Source organism: Leptodactylus fuscus, chromosome 2 (assembly GCF_031893055.1).
Source record: "Leptodactylus fuscus isolate aLepFus1 chromosome 2, aLepFus1.hap2, whole genome shotgun sequence".
NCBI classification, from domain to species: Eukaryota; Metazoa; Chordata; class Amphibia; order Anura; family Leptodactylidae; genus Leptodactylus; species Leptodactylus fuscus.
In genome coordinates this window covers 10,474,211-10,488,635 of record NC_134266.1, presented here as the reverse complement: position 1 = coordinate 10,488,635, position 14,425 = coordinate 10,474,211, and the positions used below count along the sequence as shown (strand labels likewise).

The window sequence follows — 14,425 nt, the reverse complement described above, 5'->3', positions numbered from 1 at the left end:
CATGGGTATCATCAGTATTATCACCTATAGTCTATTACCTCACGCCATGAATCATGACGTCACGGCGCTATTATATGATGCGCAATCGGTATTGCATCATCCCTCATGCTTCGTTCTCAGGTAGCGAAATCTCCGTCACTCGATCACGTGCTTCTTCTTGCGTCCATCGGCCGTCTGTGCTCTTGTGATTGGTCAGTAGCTGTTGCTTGGCGCAGTCCCTCCTCCCGGGCTGTTTCCAATCACGGCTTAGCCTATGGACCACCGCCTTCCATCTGACCAATGAGAGGACATCCTGGTGCTCGTGGACAAATCACATGGCCGTGTCCTGGCTGACAGATTCCCTGACTGCAGCGGCTGCGAACCCGACCAGGTGCGAGTTAGCGAGCCCCGCAGCGATCAGGTGAGGAGGCCGGGACCGAGTCGTGTGCCGGTTTAATACAAGACTTGAAGGGTCTTGTGTGTGGTTGTAGAGGTGAAGGTTCTATTGTGTGGTCCTAGAGGTGAAAGGTCGTGCTAGTCTGGTCCTAGAGGTGAGGGGTCATGTCTATCTGGTCCTAGAGGGGAAGGGTCGTGCTAGTCTGGTCCTAGAGGTGAGGGGTCATGTCCATCTGGTCCTAGAGGTGAAAGGTCGTGCTAGTCTGGTCCTAGAGGTGAGGGGTCATGTCCATCTGGTCCTAGAGGTGAAAGGTCGTGCTAGTCTGGTCCTAGAGGTGAGGGGTCATGTCCATCTGGTCCTAGAGGGGAAGGGTCGTGCCCGTGTGGCCCTAGAGGGGAAGGGTCGTGCCCGTGTGGCCCTAGAGGGGAAGGGTCGTGCCCCGTCTGGCCCTAGAGGGGAAGGGTCGTGCCCCGTCTGGCCCTAGAGGGGAAGGGTCGTGCCCCGTCTGGCCCTAGAGGGGAAGGGTCGTGCCCCGTCTGGCCCTAGAGGGGAAGGGTCGTGCCCCGTCTGGCCCTAGAGGGGAAGGGTCGTGCCCCGTCTGGCCCTAGAGGGGAAGGGTCGTGCCCCGTCTGGCCCTAGAGGGGAAGGGTCGTGCCCCGTCTGGCCCTAGAGGGGAAGGGTCGTGCCCCGTCTGGCCCTAGAGGGGAAGGGTCGTGCCCCGTCTGGCCCTAGAGGGGAAGGGTCGTGCCCCGTCTGGCCCTAGAGGGGAAGGGTTTTGCGTGTGATCCTAGAGGTGAAAGGTGGTGTGTGCCGCACACTTCTGTCAGGTACTAGAAGTGAAGGCTCATGTCATAGCAGCTCCCATCCTCCAGGGGCTTGGCTGGAACTTGTGATGAGTCATGGTTACTCGGTGTCAGGTGTAGGTGTGCCGTCTACCTGCCCCAGGTGCGATGTTTACTCTCTAGTGAGGTCTATTTATACTGAAGCGCTCTGTAGTGCAGAATATTGAAAGGGGAAGCTCATCCTTTGATATATTGTGAATACACACGAGCAGATCTTGTTGGTGCAGTATATAACCACCGACCGTCTCTATATCACTGTTGTCAGATTCCTATGTCTTAACCCCGGTTTCCTTTGTTCAGTTCATAATGCCGTCTGTTCCCCCTGTGTCGGAGTCCGGCCCTTGTCCTCACCTCAATGACAATCATGTAACCAATGGCAGTGTGAGTGCCGAGCTTGGTGCAGACAGGAAGTGGATCCGCCCAGACCTCCCCAGCAAGTGCACTTGGCAGCTGGGAAAGGCAACAGATGACTCCCCGCATCACCACGTGCCCCTGTAAGTACAAAATGGCAAGATACCTCTAGGCGTGTTTGCCCACTGCAACCTTGGCAGGGACTAAAAGATGCCTTCTCTTCCAGGGTCCCCAGCCCATCGATCCTCCCAAGTATCCTGCAGAAGATTGGGCACACCCCGCTGGTCAGGATCAATAAGATTGGGAAGAGACATGGCCTGAAGTGTGAGCTATGTGAGTACCCCTGATAGAGTACTGTGTGAGTGACCGCCATCTTGTCCTGTGGAGAGTTTCCTTATCTTTGCCATTTTGTGTTGCGCTGTCTGCACAAGTTTTCTCATTTCCATCCCAACCAACTCATGTCTGTGCCTTGCAGTGGCTAAGTGTGAGTTCTTTAATGCTGGCGGCAGTGTGAAGGATCGTATCAGTCTGCGGATGGTGGAGGACGCGGAGAGAGATGGGACGCTTCAGCCAGGAGACACCATCATAGAACCAACGTCCGGAAACACTGGTGAGCACAAACGCCCATGTGCTGTGGGGACGTGTTATATGGAGATGTGTCCAATAATCACAGTGAGGATGGAGTGGTCACCGTACCGGCAGTGCAGGTCTGTCAGTCACAGGCTCATAGATGTGTCCAGCCACCTTCCCCCTCACTCTCTCCCAGAACACACTACGTGGCACCCCCTCTTCCCCCAAAACACACACTATGTATTTCTTCCCCACCCAGAACACACACTGCATGACATCCGCCCCACCTCCCAGGACACACACTACACTACATAAGGAATACACCCCAAACACATGTTACATGAGATCTCCCCCCACCACATAACCCACACTGCACACTTCTGGGGTGTTGTATATAGAAGCCCTTAGACCGGTTCTGCCTTCTGTCCAGGAATGTTCCAGATGTCAGAACTGTAGAGACATTCCTGGGCCTTTCCTGATCCTGGGGCCCCGACCACAACAGCCACAAATTCCTGTGGAATGTCTTGTTTTGACTTCATGTCTTTCTAGCTTGATGCCTGCTGCAGCGCCCCCCCACTGTCTGTGTAATACTGTATTGATAATATATCAGTCTATACCTTCCTCCTCAGGGATCGGCTTGGCTCTGGCGGCTGCAGTGAAGGGATATCGCTGTATTATTGTGATGCCAGAAAAGATGAGCATGGAGAAAGTAAGTGGTGGAGCGCGGTGTCATATACTTTATTTTAATTTTATTTTATGGTAGAGTTGGAAGGGACCTCAAGGGCCATCGGGTCCAACCCCCTGCGAGTGCAGGTTTTCCTAAATCATCCCAGCTATATGTTTATCCAGATTCCGCTTGAAGATTTCCATTGATGGAGCGCCCACCACCTCCCGTGGCAGCCTATTCCACTCTCTCACTCCCCTCACTGTCAGAAAGTTTTTCCTAATGTCTAATCTGTATCTCTTTCCCTTTAGTTTCATCCCATTGCTTCTTGTACTTCCTTATGCTAATGAGAATAGGGTCGATCCCTCTGCACTGTGACTACCTTTCAGATATTTGTAGACTGCTATTAAATCTCCCCTCAGCCTTCTCTTCTGCAAACTAAACAATCCCAATTCTTTTAGCCGCTCCTCATAGGACATGGTTTGCAGACCTTCCACCATTTTGGTCGCTCTTCTCTGGACTTGCTCCAATATATCGATGTCTTTCTTGAATTGAGGCGCCCAGAACTGTACACAGTATTCCAGGTGTGGTCTGACCAGGGAAGAGTACAGCGGAATAATGACCTCTCTTCATCTAGATTCAATGCTTGTCTTAATACATCCCAGAATTTTATTAGCCTTTTTTGCAGCAGCACCGCACTGTTGGCTCATGCTGAATTTGTGATCTACTATTATGCCCAAGTCCTTTTCCTCTGTGCTATCACTTAGTTCTATTCCTCCCATACTATATATGTTTTTTACATTTCTGTTACCCAGATGTAGAACTTTGCATTTGTCCTTGTTAAATACCATTTTGTTTGCCTCAGCCCATTGTTCCAGTGTGTCTAAGTCCTTTTGAATACACTCTCTCTCTCCTCTCTAGTGTTGGCTATTCCTCCTATCTTCGCATCATCTGCAAATTTTATGAGTTCCCCAATAATTCCATCCTCCAGATCATTTATAAAGATATTAAAAAGTACTGGGCCCAGAACAGAGCCCTGCGGCACCCCGCTTTTGACTTTCTTCCAGTTCGATGTGTAGCCATTTAGTATTACTCGTTGTGCCCGATCATTAAGCCAGTTGTGAATCCACCTATACGTGACCTACGTGGTCAGGGAAGAGACCAGGAGTGGACAGCAAATATAATACCTATCTGATGTGGGTAGTTGTCCACCCTGCCTCTGTAGGAGGCCCTCTCCTCTGTGGCCTACCTTACTTCTCCTCCATGGTTCTGCCCATGTAGAGTAGTCTATACACCCGTAACCGCCTGGAAACAAAAAATCTGAGATGGTGAATATTCATGAGGTTTGCACCAATTTCTACACCAACCAGAAGTGTTAGACCCAGAGTATAACAATCAAGCTAAGGTGCATATAAATAATAACCCTTCATGCTCACATTCCCTCACCTCTCCTGATAACAGTTTGTGGATGGCGAACCCCAAAAGTTTTGATTTTGGCTGAACCTGAAATCTTTGTAAAATTCATACCGACCCTGGCCGTTTGCTCATCTCTAGACTTGATCCATTCTGGGACTAGGACAGTATGACTGAATCCTTCCCTGATATGACCTCCTATTTATAGTCTATAGCAGTGGTGGCCAAGCTTTTTCCAAGGAAGGCCAGATTTGGTGAGGTGAAAATGTGTGAGGGTTGTTTTAATCTAATCTGAAGATCTAATTTAAGCAGAAAGTTTTCAGAATAAAACTCAGCAGACTTTCTAGGAAAACCACTGCAGGAAAAATGATATGTTTTTGCTGCGTTTTTTTCCGGCAGCACTTTTTGGCTGTGGCTCACTATGTGGGGCCTTAGCTTTAACCATTATAGGGAACATTTCACGTCCTCCATAGATGTGTGGTATTATATACTGCTAGAAAGCTGACCATGCACTATGCAATACCGCACATCTATGACATTCAATATGAAATTATCTTATGATTTATTTATTGCAAATGGTACACATTTGACTTCCTCAGACTCAAAAATTAGCCCCATCACTGTCCCCACACAATACAATGGACCCCATTTTCTTGTGGCCAGCGGGCATGCGCAGTCGGCTTTGCCCTATGCCCAAGGCCTAGAAGATTGAAGCGACCGCCGGAAGAAGACGCGAAGAAGACCCGTTCCTGAAGAAGATGGAGGCGGCGCTGGAAAGTTCTCTCGCAGCATTGGGGACGTCCCCAGTGCTGTTTGAGTGCTGGTTACCGCCCCCAGTGCTGCGAGAGAACTCGTTTGCGTACTGACGAAAACCGGATTATATACGGAACGGCGGTGAGGAGAAGACATCTAAAGGTAGGAGAAGAATAGCCTTTCTTAAGGCTATTCCTAAGTGGTGGGCAGAAAAAAATAAGTTTTAATGATAGGATCCCTTTAATATGATCTCCACTGCCTATTAAAAAAGCAGTTGGAATCTGTTAGGACCCCCTCAAAAAGCAACAGTACTGGCGGGCTGAGTAAAATTTGAACACGGGCCGCAATTGGCCCACGGGGCATGCCTGGTATATAGTGTATACAATATGGCGTATGCGCTTTTGCTGACTGTCTCCTCACAGGGCTGGGACTTTATCTCCACAGGTAGATGTCCTACGTGCTCTCGGAGCAGAGATTGTCCGCACCCCAACCAATGCCCGCTTTGATTCCCCGGAGTCGCATGTTGGGGTTGCTTGGAGATTGAAGAATGAGATCCCCAATTCTCACATTCTGGATCAGGTACTTGAGATATGTTGCATGAGCGTGAACCGCAGGCAGGAGCTAGGCAGATGACAAAGGAGGCAGTGAAGATTTAGGAAACTTGTTGTGTGTTTGTGAAGCTGAGGGTGATGTCTATGGAGATAAAATGACTGGAGTGGACTTATAAGGCACAGGAGGTACAAGGTGACGTGGTGGAGATATAAGGTACGAAGTGACTGGGTGAAGGTATAAGGTACAGAGGGGGGTACGAGATGACAGGGAGGAGTTATAAGGTACAGTGGTTTTTACCATGTGGCCCCTGGATCACGGCTGCTCTTCTTTTCTAGTACCGGAACGCCAGCAATCCTCTTGCTCACTATGACAGCACCGCCGAGGAGATCATCCAGCAGTGTGATGGTACGTGAGTGGTCCTACAGTGGAGTCTCCATTCCTGTGTGATATATACCGGACACAGTGAATGTTATAAAATGGGGGGCCATTATAGCATAAAGATGGGGTGTGGTCACTGGAGTAGAGGCCCAGGTACCCCAGATATGTTGACTGGAGCTGTGACCATCGTTTTCTGGTGTTGATTCGTTTTGTGAAGTGTTACTTTTCTTTCCCCAGGGCGAGTGGACATGGTAGTGGCTGGAGCTGGCACTGGAGGGACAATCACTGGACTGGCACGGAAACTGAAGGAAAAGTGCCCAAACTGCAAGGTAGGGGGGTGGAAATCTTATATATGCACCATATATGTCCCACGTACAGGGGCGGCAGGTGGAGGTCAGTGATAGAGCATGAGCCACCTGCCCCTATATGGTCCTTTCCACCTATGATATTTCTGGCTCGGTGACTTCTACAGGACTGTCCAATAAAAGTTGTGTCTTCCTCATTTGGTTAGATCATCGGAGTGGATCCAGAAGGTTCTATTCTAGCAGAGCCTGAGGTGCTGAACGCCACAGACAAGACTGGATATGAGGTGGAGGGGATCGGATACGACTTCATTCCCACTGTGTTGGACCGATCGGTAAGAGCTTGGATAGTGATTATGAACATGGTGAAGAACATGGTGAAGAAGTGTCTGTCATGGTGATGTATGGACTAGACCAGTGCGGATCTCCTTAATGTGGTGCAGCTCGCGGGCTGGAATGGCACATGTCCCCACTACTATCAGCTTCGGCACAAAGCAGGGAGTCTCCAGCAGAAGTTGCACTGATATTACCAGCCTTGCATGATAACATCATCACTAAGAGTCCACAGGGTCTTCACCTAGGAGAGGCTCAGTTGGAGTCTGTAGGGTGAATGTTCTAATCTGGAGACTTCAAAGACTGATACTGGGAGTGGGGGGGTAGGGGCAGGAATTGGGGAAGGATTTACTAGAAAGTTTTAGTTGTGGACAACGCTCCTGCCAGCATGCTACAGATGGCTGTTGGAGAGGAAAGTTGGGGCGCAATGCTGCTACTAGTGATGCTGCATGTGGGGCTTCTTCGGAGATATTTTGTGCTGCAGCGCAGCATTTGGTGATTCCAGGGTGAGATGTGCTGCTAGGTAGTTTTGCTGCGCTGCACGGTGGTACTTGGAGATGCTGGCACATTCAGAATAGCATGTGCTGCCCTGTGCTCTTCTGTTCTTCTAACAGGAATTTTCTAAAGGATGCTAGTATTTGGCACTGCTGGGGCGGTATATTGTACTGCACACTGGTATTTGTTGCTAAAGGTATTTTGTGTGTTGTATGGAGGTATTTGCTTGCACTGGTGAAAGTATTATGTGTACAGTGCAGTGGCATTTGTTTGCTTGTTAGGCTTGAGTGAAAAAAGTTTGAGAAGCTCCGATGTATAGAAAGTGTTGTCATGTGTCGTGGTGATCTTTGGCTGAGAGGTGTCCGTGGTTGCGGTGAGCTGTGGCTGAGAGGTGTCCATGGTCGCGGTGAGCCATGGCTGAGAGGTGTCCGTGGTCGCGTTGAGCTATGGCTGAGAGGTGTCCGTGGTCGCGTTGAGCTATGGCTGAGAGGTGTCCGTGGTCGCGGTGAGCTATGGCTGAGAGGTGTCCGTGGTCGCGGTGAGCTATAGCTGAGAGGTGTCCGTGGTCGCGGTGAGCTATGGCTGAGAGGTGTCCGTGGTCGCGGTGAGCTATGGCTGAGAGGTGTCCGTGGTCGCGGTGAGCTATGGCTGAGAGGTGTCCGTGGTCGCGGTGAGCTATGGTTGAGAGGTGTCCGTGGTCGCGGTGAGCTGTGGCTGAGAGGTGGTCGCGGTGATCTATGGCTGAGAGGTGGTCGCGGTGAGCCATGGCTGAGAGGTGTCCGTGGTTGCGGTGAGCTATGGCTGAGAGGTGTCCGTGGTCGCGGTGAGCTGTGGCTGAGAGGTGTCCGTGGTCGCGGTGAGCTGTGGCTGAGAGGTGGTCGCGGTGAGCCGTGGCTGAGAGGTGTCCCTGGTAGCGGTGAGCTATGGCTGAGAGGTGTCTATGGTAGCTGTGAGCTATGGCTGAGAGGTGTCCATGGTCGCGTTGAGCTATGGCTAAGAGGTGTCACTGGTAGCAGTGATTTATGACTGAGAGGTGTCCATGGTCGCAGTGATCTATGACTGAGAGGTGTCATTGGTCGTGGTGACCTTTTGGGCCTCATTTTGTTAGATATGCGGAGAAGAAGGTTCTATTAAAGCAGAGCCTGAGGTGCAGAAACTGACAGTCAAGACTGGCTACGAGGTGGAAGGGATTGGATTCGACTTCATTCCCACTGTGATGGACCTATCGGTAAAAGCTTGGATCATAAGATAAGATAATCCTTTAATAGTCCCACCATGGGGAAATTCATTGTGTTACCACAGCATAGATAATACAATAATGATACAAAAGCTGCTCGGTAGAGGTATTACAATACAGTAGGTACAGATATAAAGGTAAAGAAAAAAAATAGGAGGGATATCACAACTTAAGGATTTTTCAGATCTCTGCTTAGCCCGATGTTGGTTGTACAGCTTAACTACAGCAGGTAGGAAAGACTTCCGATGGCGCTCCTTCTCGCACTTGGGGTGAAGTAGTCGGTCACTGACTGTACTGCCCAGTGCTATCATGCAAGGGATGGGAGATATTCTCCAGGATGGAGCTCACCATAGTCAGTATCCTTCTGTCACCCACCACCTGCACTGGGAGCAGGGGGTTCCCCAACAGAGCTGGCCATCATGATTATGAACACTGTGAATTAAAGGGATATTCCCATCTCCAAGATCATATTTAAAGTTGTAGCCTAAGCTATCCAAAGAGTTTTCCCTAATACATTGCTTCATCTATATTGCTCTGTTTGTCTCCTCACTGTTTACAGCTCAATTCTTAGGTTTCAGACCACCTCTGCTCTCTAGCGGCTGTGGCTGGCTAGTGATATACGGCCACATCTAGTCTTTTCTCTTCACTGTGATTGACAGCTTTTGTAGTGCACTTGGCAGCTGAGCTCTGAACGGTCTAGAGCAGAGCTGACCAGTCTGTCATGGTGGTCTGGTGGAGGTGTAATCTATTATAGTGATCTGTGGTCTGGTGGAGGTGTCATCTCTCATGGTGATCTGTGGTCTGGTGGAAGCATCATCTGTCGTGGTGGGAGGCATTGTCATACAGTATTGGCACCCCTGCAATTCTGTCAGATAATACTTCTTTTTTCCAGAAAATGATTGCAATCACAAATTCTTTGTTATTATTTTCATTTAATTTGTCTTCAATGGAAAACCACAAAAAGAATTGTCAAAAAGCCAAATTGGATATAATTCCACAGCAAACATAAAAAAGGGGACAAAAGTGTTGGCACTGTTTGAAAAATCATGTGATGCTTCTCTAATTTGTGTAATTAACAGCACCTGTTACTTACCTGAGGCACCTAACAGGTGGTGGCAATAACTAAATCACACTTGCAGCCAGTTGAAATGGATTAAAGTTGACTCCACCTCTGTCCTGTGTCCTTGTGTGACCACATTGAGCATGGAGAATTGAAAGAAGACCAAGTTCAAGTCTGAGAACTTGAGAAGCAAAATTGTGAGGAAGCATGAGCAATCTCAAGGCTACAAGTCCATCTCCAAAGACCTGAATGTTCCTGTGTCTACCGTGCGCAGTGTCATCAAGAAGTGTAAAGCCCATGGCACTGTGGCTAACCTCCCTAGATGTGGACGCAAAAGAAAAATTGATGAGAGATTTCAACGTAAGATTGTGCAGATGGTGGATAAAGAACCTCGACTAACATTCAAGCTGCCCTGCAGTCCGAGGGTACAACAGTGTCACCCCGTACTATCCGTCAGCGTCTAACTGAGAAGGGACTGTATGGTAGGAGACCCAGGAAGACCCCACTTCTTACCCAGAGACATAAAAAAGCCAGGCTGGAGTTTGCCAAAACTTACCTGAGAAAGCCAAAACCATTCTGGAAGAATGTTCTCTGGTCAGAGGAGACAAAAGTAGGAAAAGGCCTCAACATAGAGATTACAGGGAAAAAGAGAGGCCTTCAAAGAAAAGAACACGGTCCCTACAGTCAGACATGGCGGAGGGTCCCTGATGGTTTGGGGTTGCTTTGCTGCCTCTGGCACTGGACTGCTTGACCGTGTGCATGGCATTATGAAGTCTGAAGACGACCAACACATTGTGCAGCATAATGTAGGGCCCAGTGTGAGAAAGCTGGGTCTCCCTCACAGGTCAGGGCTCTTCCAGCAGGACAATGACCCAAAATACACTTCAGGTCAGCACTAGAAAATGGTGGTGAGAGAAAGCCCTGGAGACTTGTAAAGTGGCAGCAATGAGTCCAGCCCTGAATCCCATAGAACACCTGTGGGGGAGGAGGAGAGATCTCTTGGTGGCAGTTTGGAGAAGGCCCCCTTCACATCTCAGGGGGGACCGCGAGCAGTTTGCAAAAGAAAAAGGGTCTAAGATTCCAGCAGAGCCTTGTAAGAAACTCATTGCTGGTTAGCGGGAGCGGTTGTGCGCAGTTATTGTGTCTAAAGGTTGTGCTACCAAGTATTAGGCTGGGGGAGCCAATACTTTTGTCCGGCCCATTTTTGGAGTTTTGTGTAAAATGATCAATGATTTGACTTTTTTTTCATTCTCTTTTGTGTTTTTTCATGGCAAGCAAAATAAATGAAGATATTACCAAAGAGTTTGTGCTTGTAATCATTATCTGGAAGAAACTGAGTATTATCTGACAGAATTGCAGGGGGGCCAATACTTTTGGCCAACACTGTATGTGGTAGTGATAAATATGTGATACTCTCTGATCTGACGTTATTGCTGCTCTGGCAGGTGATTGATAAATGGTATAAATCCAATGACGAGGAATCCTTCTCCATGGCCCGAGCACTGATCAGAGAGGAAGGATTACTGTGTGGTGAGTAGCTAAAACAATCCAGCATTGGCGGTAATTGTAGGTCGCTCTCTGCTGGCAAGTGCTGGTGGTACCGGTTGTCCTCGGCTGGCAAGTGATGACTACAGATAGAAATATTTAATCCTTTTATGGCAGAAAACTGACGTTATAAAATAGTTTTTTTTGAGCAAAAAATTAGTAACAATTTATAATATTTGAACACGTTGCCATATTTCTGGAAAGAGGGTGGGGCTTAGCAGAATGGGTTGGTCCTCTGAGTTTATTACAATTTACAGCAGAATTGGGTGTAGATAAGACTTTCTATTAGACAAGGAGCATACCTCCTCATAAATTGTGAGGACCGTACAAGGGGTGTATGTAACGCCTCTCGCTGTGTTTCTCTTTGCAGGTGGCAGCTCTGGCAGTGCTATGAGTGCAGCTGTGAAGGCCGCAGAAGAGCTGACAGAAGGCCAGAGATGTGTTGTGATCCTGCCGGACTCTGTGCGCAATTACATGTAAGTTTATGTATGGGCCATGCCTCTGGGTGTTACCCCATATGCCAAGCAGTCACCCAAAACACTGCCACCCATTTTTTTTTTTTTTCATCTCAGGTCCAAGTTCCTCAGTGATAAATGGATGACTCAGAAACATTTCCTTAAGGTGGAAGACCTGGAGGGCAGAAAACCCTGGTGAGATGAGCCTCCATCTTTTCTTTCCACATTGTTTGGGTCAGATCTATGGGTTGTCAGTCTGTGAGGTGGAGGTCCCTGGATTTCGGGGAAGATTCACCGTGTGTATAGGGTGATCTAGAACAAGTGGTTAAGTCCTTTATTGACCTAGTTAAGAAGACTGAGGAGACGTCAGTTCCCATATACACCCATGTCCAACAGGGCGAGCTGCTATGACTAGTCCTTATATCGCCGTCCTCCCATATAATATGGTGGTATAACATGATGCACATCATTGTCTGTTCTATTACCCCTCTTCAGGTGGTGGAACGTCAAGGTTTCGTCGCTGTCTCTTTCTGCCCCCCTAACTGTTCTTCCTACTGTGAGCTGCAACCAGACAATCCAACTCCTCCGAGAAAAAGGCTTCGACCAGGTTCCCATTGTGTCCGAGTCCGGGTGAGTCTTTGCTCTTGTATGTCTGGCTTTATTTGAGCTGTGTATTTGGTTTACTGGGGAGTCCATAAATCTATCTGGGATTGCAGAGTCTGGCAACTGCTAGTGCTATGGTTTTTCTCTCCACTGTCACTTCTATGGTGTGTGTGTGTGTGTGTGTCGCTACTCTACTTCATACTGTGACTTTGTCTCTGCTGTCTGACTGTAGCTGTGTTTATATCCTGCAGGTTGGTGCTCGGGATGGTAACACTAGGGAACATGTTGTCTTCTGTGCTGGCTGGGAAGGTAAAACCTTCAGATCCTGTGTCCAAAGTCATTTACAAGCAGTTTACACAGGTAGGTTGACACTGACTGAAGAACATGTCTGTACAGAAATAGATAGCACCTCTCTTGCCCATGGATGGATGTGATATTGCAGCTCCGACCCATCTGACACAAGGGCCAAGGACAAGGAGGTGTGTTGTTTCTGAGGGGATGCAGGCGTGAAAGTTACTCAATTACCTCAGAAAAATTAGATTTCTTTCAGATCCTCAGATGTTACAGCTGTACCTACTACATCTGTGCACTTAACCACTGATCCACTGTATTGTGGTCCCGTGTTAGTCTTTGATACTCTCCTCTATGTTCTAGGTGCAACTCCTGGACAATCTGGGGAAACTTTCCCGCATCCTGGAGACAGATCACTTTGCTCTTGTGGTCCATGAGCAAATTCAGTGTAAGTGGCTGCTGTAGAGCGTCGTCATCCAGCACCTCCTCCTCCACCTGAAGCACCCAATCTTCTTATTGGTCAGCTTCTCCCCTTCTGTCACTTTTTTCTTTGACCCTTGTCTTACCTGGCAGATATGTGTCTTTTCTCTAAGTTATAAGCTGTCTCTCAGCAGATCACAATGATGGCTCGTCCAGTAAGAAGCAGATGGTTTTCGGAGTGGTGACCGCCATTGATCTCCTAAACTTTGTGACACGGGAGCGGGAACGTCGTGTCAGTGAATCAAGTGACAGAGACCCCAGTGAGAGGAGCAGACACTTCAGTGCTTCTTAGGTGGAGGGCTTGAGAAACGCCCATGCGGTCCTAGTATTTTACATTCATGGCTGGTGGGGAAGGGGAACCTTGTGCTTGTAGGTCAATTGTAATTTCATTGTTCTATAATTATTGCTTATTATTTTGTAGAAGTGGCATGACCCAATAAACTATAGTGACTTCATTGATGGTCTGTGCACTGTTTTGTGTCTCAGTGGTGGTGGTATATACAGGTATACGGTTTTTGCTTGACACCATTGCTCTCATTATCAGTAGGCGGTAAGGTTCATGTGGTAGGGTGACCCACAGCCTGTGGCTGGCCTCCTCCATGGCACAGTCCAAATACTGACTGTTCGGGACAATATCTCTAAGAATATCTCTCTTCAGAAAAAAAAATAGCCATTGTGTGGGCAGTGCCAAGGAAAAGAAACACAGACATTGCTTCACAGTGGCTCAAAGAAGCTCTCCTGAATTTTTATTTTTTCCTCCATTCGTTGTGTACATATCTCCTGGTGTGACCTCATTTAGTTATTCCTTTCGGTCTGATAATTTCAGGACTTCCTGTTCTCTCTCAGGGCTCAGACCATTGTATAATGATTTATACAGCATGGACCAGTGGCGTAACTACCGCAATAGCAGCAGAGGCAGCTGCCACAGGGCCCATGTTTTGCCATTGCTCACTGCAGATTCCAGACAGTTTTGTCCTGCTGCCGCCAGTACTCACCGATCAGCTGTGGTCTGCTGTTGCTGCTAGTACTCATTGATCAGCTGTGGTCTGCTGCCAGTACTTGCCGGTCAGCTGCTGCTGTCAGTACTTGCCGGTCAGCTGCCCCCACATTACTACTGGTGGTGTTGGAGAAACCTCCAGAGGACAGGAATGGAGATACAGGGTGGTCACACCTCCTCTCCAGCTTTTTTCCACAGGACTGTGGGACCTTATCTGAGGATATTAGGTGCCCAGAAGTGGCTCCTAAATAGAGGAGTTGATGCTGAAGCCTGGTCGCCTCTTCCTTTCCCCTGTTCTTTTCTGTGTCCAGCCTACAGGGTGATGTCCTGCTGCCTTAATGAAGGGGGTCGGCTCTCGTAGTGTAGTCTGTTAAGGCTGTTTCGTAGGGGTCTCCTGGGTATGGAGGGGTTTCCTTGAACCCCTGTTGCTGTCCTGGAGGAGTGGGGGCACATGGGGGTTTTTTTGGACCAGAAGTGGGGCAATGAGATTTCCCATCGATGTGAATCAGTTAAGAGGCCTTATAAATCAATACAGTAACAGACCTTTGAAATGACTTCCGGGAGGAGGGACGGGACCCTCGGCTATTGTTAGAGCTTAGCCAACTTTCTTGGGTGGTGAATATGTTTCTGTGCCTAAAACAGTGACATTTTGGGTGACTCTTCTGTTTAATTCTTAGATAAGGAATTGGGTGTCAAGTCCCTGCTTGCTGCAGAGGATGTGGCGCTCT

General features: G+C 48.5%; 1 protein-coding gene across 1 annotated transcript; it reads left to right on the top strand.

Moving 5' to 3' along the window:
• Nucleotides 1-297: 297 nt before the first annotated feature.
• Nucleotides 298-13,140, top strand: CBS (cystathionine beta-synthase). Its single transcript, XM_075263373.1, has 16 exons — nucleotides 298-400; nucleotides 1,519-1,712; nucleotides 1,796-1,902; nucleotides 2,045-2,179; nucleotides 2,769-2,848; nucleotides 5,414-5,548; nucleotides 5,857-5,926; nucleotides 6,137-6,228; nucleotides 6,411-6,536; nucleotides 10,772-10,856; nucleotides 11,242-11,347; nucleotides 11,444-11,521; nucleotides 11,822-11,956; nucleotides 12,181-12,289; nucleotides 12,584-12,668; nucleotides 12,835-13,140. The coding sequence occupies exons 2-16, from the start codon at nucleotides 1,525-1,527 to the stop codon at nucleotides 12,990-12,992; spliced, it is 1,689 nt and encodes a 562-aa protein (XP_075119474.1). The 5' UTR covers nucleotides 298-400; nucleotides 1,519-1,524; the 3' UTR covers nucleotides 12,993-13,140.
• Nucleotides 13,141-14,425: the final 1,285 nt, after the last annotated feature.

Bases quoted from the DNA above. Each gene is read 5' to 3' on its own strand.
- CBS (XM_075263373.1), top strand. From the start codon at position 1,525: ATGCCGTCTGTTCCCCCTGTGTCGGAGTCCGGCCCTTGTCCTCACCTC. The intron at 1,903-2,044 runs GTGAGTACCCCT...TGTGCCTTGCAG, and splicing joins TGGCCTGAAGTGTGAGCTAT to TGGCTAAGTGTGAGTTCTTT. The intron at 10,857-11,241 runs GTGAGTAGCTAA...TTCTCTTTGCAG, and splicing joins AGAGGAAGGATTACTGTGTG to GTGGCAGCTCTGGCAGTGCT.